Source organism: Lipotes vexillifer, unplaced genomic scaffold, assembly GCF_000442215.2.
Source record: "Lipotes vexillifer unplaced genomic scaffold, Lipotes_vexillifer_v1.1 scaffold639, whole genome shotgun sequence".
NCBI lineage: Eukaryota > Metazoa > Chordata > Mammalia > Artiodactyla > Lipotidae > Lipotes > Lipotes vexillifer.
In genome coordinates, this window is record NW_006786377.1 from 975,898 (window position 1) to 985,188 (window position 9,291).

A 9,291-nucleotide genomic window follows, 5' to 3' on the forward strand; every position below is an offset into this window, starting at 1 on the left:
TTTTGCAGTACGCGGGCCTCTCACTGTTGTGGCCTCTCCCGTTGCGGAGCACAGGCTCCAGACGCGCAGGCTCAGTGGCCATGGCTCACGTGCCTAGCCGCTCCGCGGCATGTGGGATCTTCCCAGACCGGGGCACGAACCCGCGTCCCCTGCATCGGCAGGCAGACTCAACCACTGCGCCACCAGGGAAGCCCTGTATCTAATATTTTGCAGCTATTTTTTCCATTCAACATTGTTTTACAGTCTTCCCAAATTGTTTCGTACAGATTTAAATTATTCATTTTAAGTGCTGTTTTATGTATCACCACACAGTGACATCACCATTTTGTATTCATTCCTGAAAAGATGAAAATATAGATTGTTTCTAATTTAAGGTAATAAAAATACTGTAATTAGTGTCTTCATATGAATATGAAGACACTAATTACAGTATTTTTATTACCTTATACAGTTTCAAAGTATAAACATGAAAGTGGAATTTGTTGTAAGTTACGTATATTAACTACATTGTTACATAGTCAATGTTACTCTTCAAAATGATTGTATGAGAGCTTTTCATTACCCAAGTTCTGCCCCCAAATTGGTATTGTGTGACTTTTTACCTGTCGGAAATTTGGATATGAAATAATATTTTTATTTGAATTTCCCTAGTCACTAGTTTTGACCATCTATTCATCTAATCTGGGGTATTTGTATTTTCCTCTTCTGTAAACTGCCTGCACATTTCCTTTGCCTATTTTTCTATTAGGTTATTTGTATTTTTAAACTGTGATGTGTTACGTATATGCTATAGATATTAGTCCTCTGTATTTTCCAGTCTGGTTCTCATTTTTTTACTTTATGTTCTTTTATTTGTTCAAAGGTTTTTGATAAATTAGCTGTATCAAAAATCATCTTTTCCCTTTTGGCTTGGTTTTGTAAGACATCCTTTTCCTTCTCTGAAGCTATTAGTGCTTTCTTCTATATATTTTTTCCCCCAATAATTAGATTACATTTATTTTTAAAAACATTTTAAAATTGAAGGATAGTCGATTTACAGTGGTGTGTTAGATTCTGGTGTACAGAATGATTCAGTTATACAGTGATTCAGCTATACATATACATTCAGTTATACAGTGATTCAGTTATACATGTACATATATTCTTTTTCATACTTCTTCATTATAGGTTATTACAAGATATTGAATATAGTTCTCTGTGCTATACAGTAGGACCTAGTTGTTTATCTACTTTATATATAGTTTGTATCTGCTAATTCCAAACTCCTAATTTATCACCCCCCTTTTCCCCTTTGGTAACTGTAAGTTTGTCTTCTATGTCTGTGAGTCTCTTTCTGTTTTGTAAACAAGTCCATTTATATCATATTTTAAATACCACATATAAGTGATATTATATGATTTTTGTCTTTCTGTCTGACTTACTTCACTTAGTATGATAATCTCTAGGTTCATCCATGTTGCTGAAAATGGCATTGTTACATTCTTTTTCATGGCTGAGTAGTATTCCGTTGTACATATATACCACATCTTTATCCATTCATCTGTTGATGGACATTTAGGTTGATTCCATGTCTTAGCTATTGTAAATAGTGCTGCTATGAATATTGGGGTGCATGTATCTTTTCAAATTAGAGTTTTGTCCACATATATTCCCAGGAGTGGGATTGTTGGATCATATGGTAAGTCTATTTTTAGTTTTTTAAGGAACCTCCATACTGTTCTCCATAGTGGCTGTACCGATTACATTCCTACCAGGAGTGTAGAAGGGTTCCCTTCTCTCCACACCCTCTCCAGCATATATTGTTTGTGGACTTTTTAATGATGGTCATTCTGATTGGTGTGAGGTGATACCTCACTGTAGCTTTGATTTGCATTTTTCTGATAATTAGCAATATTGAACATCATTTCATGTGCCTATTGGCCATCTGTATGTTTTCTTTGGAGAACTGCTTATTTAGGTCTTCTGCCCATTTTTTGATTGGGTTGTTTGGGGTTTTTTTGTTTAGTTGTATGAGCTGTTTGTATATTTTGGAAGTTAAGCTCTTGTTGGTTGCATTGTTTGCAAATATTTTCTCCCATTCTGTAGGTTGTCTTTTCATTTGGTTTATGGTTTCCTTTGCTGTGCAAAAGCTTATAAGTTTGATTAGGTCCCATTTGTTCATTTTTGTGTTTATTTCTATTGCCTTGGGAGACCAACCTAAGAAAACATTGCTATGATTTATGTCAGAGAATGTTTTGCCTATGTTCTCTTCCAGGAGTTTTATGGTGTCCTGTCTTCTATTTAAGTCTTTAAGCCATTTCGAGTTTATTTTTGTGTATAGTGTGAGAGTGTTCTAACTTCATTGATTTACATGCAGCTGTCCAGCTTTCCCACCACCACTTGGTGAAGAGACTGTCTTTTCTCCATTGTATATTATTGCCTTCTTTGTTGAAGATTAATTGACCTTAGGTGTGTGGCTTTATTTCTGGGCTCTCTATTCTGTTCCATTGATCCATATGTCTGTTTTTGTGCCAGTGCCATACTGTTTTGATTACTGTAGCTTTGTAGCATTGTCTGAAGTCTGGGAGGGTTATGCCTCCAGCTTTGTTCTTTTTCCTCAGGACCGCTTTGGCAATTCTAGGTCTTTTGTGATTCCATATAAATTTTAGGATTATTTGTTTTAGTTCTGTGAAAAATGTCATGGGCAATTTGATAGGGATCACATTAAATCTGTAGATTGCTTTGGGTAGTATGACCATTTTAAGAATATTAATTCTTCCAATCCAAGATCATGGGATAGTTTTCCATTTCTTTAAATCATCTTCAGTTTCCTTTATCAATGTTTTATAGTTCTCAGCATATAAGTCTTTCACCTACTTGGTCAGATTTATTCCTAAGTATTTTATTTTATTTTTTGGGGTGTGATTTTAAAAGGGATTGTTTTTTACTTTCCCTTTCTGATATTTCATTGTTAGTGTAAAGAAATGCAACAGATTTCTGTGTGTTAATCTTGTATCCTGATACCTTGCTGAATTCATTTATTAGTTTTAGTAGTTTTTGTGTGGAGTCTTTAGGGTTTTCTCTATATAGTATCATGTCATCTGCATATAATGATAATTTTACCTCTTCCCTTCCAGTCTGGATAACTTTTATTTCTTTTTCTTGTCTGACTGCTGCACTATTCTGCTGTCAGTGCTTGTTACTCCTCTGTGGGTAATTCATCTTATATCTTTATTTGGGAGTTCTGTGGTTCTATTTTTATGCATATATGTGTGGATTTACTTTTATTTTATAAATCCTGATGAGCATGTGGTATGCTCTTTCACTGTAAGGCTTCTGTTTGTTTTTTCCTTCCAATTCTGGAAAGTTTCCAGCCAGTGTCCTTGAAAATACTTCCTGTTAATATTCTCTGTTAATACTCTACTGATGATGAAAATCTTGTTGGACATATGGGGGAGTCTTTCAATGTTACTGCTATGCTTGTCTCAATTCCCTTTTTTATGTTTCATCTTTTTATCTCTTTTCACTGGATTCTGGGTACAGTCCTTGACACTTATTCTCTTGGGGGTGGCTTTGGGAAATTATTATTCCATCTGAATCTTTTTAATGGCTATGTGTTTTGTTTCTATATTTTCCATTTTTCATTCTGTCTATTCTTGTTTCATTTTTGCCTATATTTGTTCTTATAATTTCTTGTTCTCTTATATGAACAGTGTTTTCCTTTATCATATTGTTTATATTAAACATGTTTATTACACTAATTTTGGATGATTCTGTTATTTGCATTTGCTCAGGAATATATTCATTTCATGATTGTTGAGTTGGCTTTCTGTTTTTAGTGTTAATTGGATTTTTTGCTTTCAGGCAACACACTGAGTAAGAGGTGTATTTCTCACTCTCACTCTTTATAGTGCTTCTCAGTTGTCTCCACTAGTCCCCCAAGACCTTCAGGCCCAAAGTAGCTCTTTCATTGGCATCTCAGGATTTCCTCCCATCCAGGAATGGCTTTGGAGACATCCTTGGCCCAGTCACAGAACCTGTGGGCTGTTTGGCTTAGGTCAGGTTTCATTGGCTCTCTATGCATCCCCTCTCTCCTGCAGCCAGGTACCATTGATGGTACAGATAGTTTTTTAGCATCTTTTTATGAGTGGCAGAAACCCAGCCGCTGATTTTATTCAGGTAAAACTCCGGTCTGAACTCTGGTCTCCCACTACTCATGGTAGAGCACTTTTTACCCCACTAGAGTTTGGAACTTTTGCACCTTTCTGTTCCCATACCTGAATTACAAAATGACTGTGACTTTACCCCCATTTATCTACCATTGTGGTCTTCTCATCTGTTTCTGGTCTAAAGAGATGTTTATCTTATTTTTAAGGATACAGTATTTTTTAAAGTATCTGTCATTGTATTCAGAGCTGAAAATGTATTTTTTAAAGCATGAGCTCACAATGCCAAAAAAGCCCAAAGTACTTTATGTTTTTAACAAGTATTGTTCTCAGTCACACATATGACAATATATACGTGTGACTTACAGACATTGTGTATTTGTGAAAATATTATTCAGTAGAATTCATTCCTTTTTCTAAAAGTTCATGCTAAATTTTATATTAGTCTACTAAATAAAACTTTATTTTTTTATCATCAACTAACTCCTAGATCAGTGTTGGTCTTATAAATCTGTAGCAACTCACTTGGCTGCATTTGTAAAGTCACAGTTAGGGCAGCCTGCACCTCAGTATTTTTCTTATATGCCATGATATATAAATTCCACCAAAATGATTCTCCTGGATTTGATAAATTTTTAGTCTTTCCACGGTTATCTACTAAATGAAAATAAATTTTGAGCAGTGCAGGACAGGGAGGTGATGCCTTTGCTACAGGGACACCTAACACAGAGTAAGGCATTTTGCCCATATTATCAAGAGAAGGCCCCTGGACGGTGAGCCAGAGTACCAAAAAGGAGACTGTACGTTTTAAAAGGAGATGAGAGAGGACCAAAACCAAACTGTTCTTCACCATGTTATAGAGTTAGAAACCTTGCAGCAATGGTTTGTAAAGCTCAAATAACTGTATTGTAAATAATAGCAGAGAAACGTGTTATTCATACCCCCATAACTATTTAAAGGTGTTCATAAAGGCAAGCGGCTGTAATCATCCTTGAGTACAGAAGGAAGTTAAAAATAAATTTTCAAACCTTATCATATTTACCTTGCCAACTGATTCCGATTACGTGGCAACACTTACCAAGATTGTATGTAGTAGATAATGGTAGAAGTTTGTTCCCAAAGTTTTTAGAATATTCGCCTTTAAAAATTTCTGGGGAATTTTCAACTTGACTGCTAAAGCTTATTCATTTTTACCTTTTCTCAAACTATCTTTTCCTGACCCCTCAATGAAATTATGCTTCCTTCAGCATAGGCGACTTACCCTTATCATAATTTTTTCAGACCTTATGTTTTCTCTCTTCTTTCAGCCAATTGGGCACTGCAGTAGCTGAAATGCGAAAAAGGCAACAGTCACAGAATGAAGAAACACCTGCTGTGTCTCAAGCACCTGGAAACCAGAGGCCCAACAATACGTGTTGCTTTTGTTGGTGCTGTTGTTGCAGCTGCTCCTGGTATGTCTTCTTATCTGTGTGATACCACACCTGAGCTGGGTCATAAATGGCGTGAACATGCACGTCAGCTCTCGGGACCATAGAAACTTCTTAATCTGTCGTTTTTTCTTCCTTTACAAGTAGGAATCACTGGAAACGATCATTGGTTTAATGCACACATTTCCATAAGCAAAATATAATATTTCCTCAAAATCTACAATGAAATTGGTAGTAAGGTAAAGAATGAAAAATTGTTTTATATCATGGTTTTCTCCACCCGTACTTCTTAAAGGTATGGGTAAAAATAAGATTATGGCTATATATTTACTGAATAGTAAAAAACATTCTCCCATGTTACAGAAGGTGCAAGAACACTAAGATAATCTCTAGTAGCGTTGTATGTAGTATTCAGGGTAGTGTTTTAGTTCTCTGCTATTCCATGTGGTGTTGATTGTTCTGTCAAAGAGTTGGGTGGCAACTTCAGCCATAGACTCCAAAAAGGACAGAAAAAGAAGTGCCACAGACTCATGTCCACAGATCTAAAAGGCCAGGGGCTATGATGGGTATGAAGGCCAAGTCAGTTCATTAAAAACTCTGAACTTAGAGCCAGAGAACCTGCTTTCCATTGTGGTTTTGTCGCTGGCAGGCTCTGGGACATCAGACAAAGTTGTAATCTCTGTTTTTTGGTTTTCTCACCGGCAAAGTGATGAAGAGTCAGACAAGTTGGTTTTCAAGGTCCTGTCTCGTACTAAATGTCCACGGTTCAGGCACCTTAGAAAACCTGCTTTAGTTCCAAATTCCCAAAGTCTTCAAATAAGAAAATCAGTGAGACCCAGAGTCCTGAGATTTACAAAGATGAGATTCCTCGGGGTGGGAGCGGGGGAATGCTAGACTTAATGGAATTTCCATAGAGCCACACGTTTCAGGGTACTGTAAGATCCAATTCACAGGTGGATCTTTTGGGTTAGCAGTGGTCTCCTGGATCTCCATGACCTGTTTCAAAACCCTAAAGAAAGGCCCAGATGCTTGAGTCATCTTCTCACACATGATCTCTACAGTTTCTCAATGTCCATATTATGATGGTTGGTGTTACGATATAGTGGCATAATGTTCTATCACAGTGGCCAAAAGAGAAGATGAAATATGTAATGCTCCAGTGGCAGCCTTGGTGTTTAACAAGCTCTGAGCTCTCTAGGAAACTTCATTTCCAGAAAAACCATCCGATATTGTAGCAATCTGGAACGTTTAAAGTAGTTTTTATAAATATCAAAATTGCTTCCCAGATGATGATTCTTTTTTGGGGAATGTCATGTATGATTCCTTTTTCTTTCATTCTTAAGCCTTAAATTCAGCATTTCAGATGGAGGCAACAGAGTCCTAGAGGAGAGAACTGTTTCAATGCAACTGTGTCATAGTTTTCTCTCTCATTCCTCAAGAGATCAGCTAGCTCTGGTCTTAATCTGTGAAATACGGGGTAGTGACTTAACATGGTGGTTCTGAAGTCAGACTGCCTGGGTTCAAGCTCTTCATCTTTCACTATTTGTTTGACCTTCAGCAAGTTGCTTAGTGTCTGCAGATTCCTCATCTATCAAATGACAGTAGTAAGAATCCCTACCTCATAAGATCGCTTTAAACATTAAATGAAGTGAAACATATACAAGCTGAGAACAGTGACTGACCCATAGTATGCATTTAATAAGAGTTAGTTACTGGGCTATGGAACACTTCATATTGGGAAAATAAAATCTCTTTAAAGAAGATCTGGCTTCAAACCATGTATATATTTTTTTAAAGATCAGCTTGTAGATACAATACAAAAAATTATCTTGGAAAGGAAAACGATTTTATTTTAAAGTTCATATGAAATGTCGCAGATATGTTGTTACATCGTGTTGAGGATTATATTTCTATTTCTCACTTGCTCTACGCCATGTTCCAGGAATTAGTATATGATTTTGTTTGCCTGCAAAAACTTATTTCTGAATTGCTTCAGGATTAAAACACCAAACACTGAAGGTTTTTTGTGCAATATTTGCTGTCAAACAGATGTGTAGTGAGATTTGCTTTTATCTGTCCTACAGATATTTAGCAAGACTTGCTTTTATTAATTCTTAAAGTGCACATTAAATAACAAAATAGTCAACGTGAGCTCGTGAGCATCAGATTGTCACAGAACACAGACTATGGATGGAGAACAAAACAGCTTTTGGAAGCTGCATTAACTCTCCACGTGTCTAGGGTGACAGGTTTTTGGACCCTAAACACGTGGTGCCTTGGATGCATGTTCTATTCGTTTTAGACGAGAGAGTATTGTTAAGAAATATGTTTGCTAATAATGAGTCATGGACACTCAAGTCCAGGCCATAAAATGCGGAGTCTGTAAACGTATGCCTTCTTTACATGATAAATGATAGGTAAGGTAATTTCTAACGTAAGCAACTATTTTAAAAAACAAGAATGAAAGTTAAATTGCATTTTAATTGTAACTCTGTTATCTCAGTATAAGTGGAGATGTCCTTTACACATGCATTTTTAGAGTATCATAATTTTTGCATTTTGAGTTTAGGGGAAAAAAATTGTAGTCTTATTAGAGTGGAAAAAAAAAAAAAAAGAAAGAAAGCAATGTTCTTCAAATTTTCCAGGCTAGGGAAAAGGAGTATAACAAAAAGACAAAATGTTAGAAATGAATGTATGAAGTAACAGTCATTCGTAAATAGGAATAGTTGCCATGTAGCTGATTTTACCTCCTTTTAAGGAAATAGAGTGCTAAGAAAATAAATTTCTATATCTAGTAATAAATATAAATACCTCACTCAAGCCTCACATTATGGGTTTTTAAAACAACTTAGTATTTTCCCCAAATTTGCATTTCTCATTCATATTTCATCATCAGCTCCTCTCTCGTGTTTAAATTTATTCCTGCCTTTATAAAATTACCACTATGCTTTATTTTGGGTGGTGATACAGAGCATAAATACATAACTGCTGAATAGTTCCACAGTTTCCTTCAAAAATCTCAAAAGTTAGGATTACTTCACGACGTCCTCTGTCCCTGTCAAGGAACCACTTCCTTCCCCAAATCCATCTATCTCCCTTTTCTCCCCAGAGCCCTCCATTTCAAGAAGAGAAAGCAAAGGAATGAGGTTGAGACCGTTTAACCTGTGTTACACAAATAAGTCATGGATGCCCGAGTCTCGGCCATCAAGCAGACAGTCTGTAAACTTGCAAGCCCTCCTACACAAGGGACAAAGCTGTTCCCAACCAGGAGAGCTTTGTCAAGATCACGTGTCTAGAGATTCAGAATTGTCAAAACAATGTTCCCCTTATATCAGGATTCAAAGAGAATGACCTGCCTTTTCAGGTCGTTAACCCTCTTCCCTTTTCTTTATGAGAAAGAAACCTTTCAAAGATGTGGGGTCCTTGCAAAACTGCCGACAGTGAATCCATGGGGTAGTTCAGACACCTGTGAAAGTGTGTCGGAAACCAGAAATTGCATTGTGCTCACAAAACAAGGTGCCACAAAAAGGAGGTAGAAAGGGAGAGCTTCCAAAATGCATTGTGAGCTTAAACCTAATTTCCAACTTGTCCCATGAACCCTCCTCTCCTAACATCAGAGGTTAAACTAAAATAACCCAGAGTATTTTTTTCAAGGAAATCTCTAGGTGCTAATCCACTTCTGCTTTAATTCCTCATTGCTCCCGGGGGGGGGGGGGGCC

General features: G+C 36.7%; 1 protein-coding gene across 1 annotated transcript in view; it reads left to right on the top strand.

Annotated features, from left to right (window-relative positions):
- RGS17 (regulator of G protein signaling 17) overlaps window positions 1–9,291 on the top strand; it is an 81,779-nt gene that overhangs the window by 47,826 nt on the left and 24,662 nt on the right. The window contains exon 2 of the mRNA XM_007458735.1: window positions 5,453–5,596. Coding sequence (XP_007458797.1) covers window positions 5,478–5,596 — 119 coding nt within the window. The 5' untranslated portion in view covers window positions 5,453–5,477. The remainder of the gene's footprint in view (window positions 1–5,452; window positions 5,597–9,291) is intronic.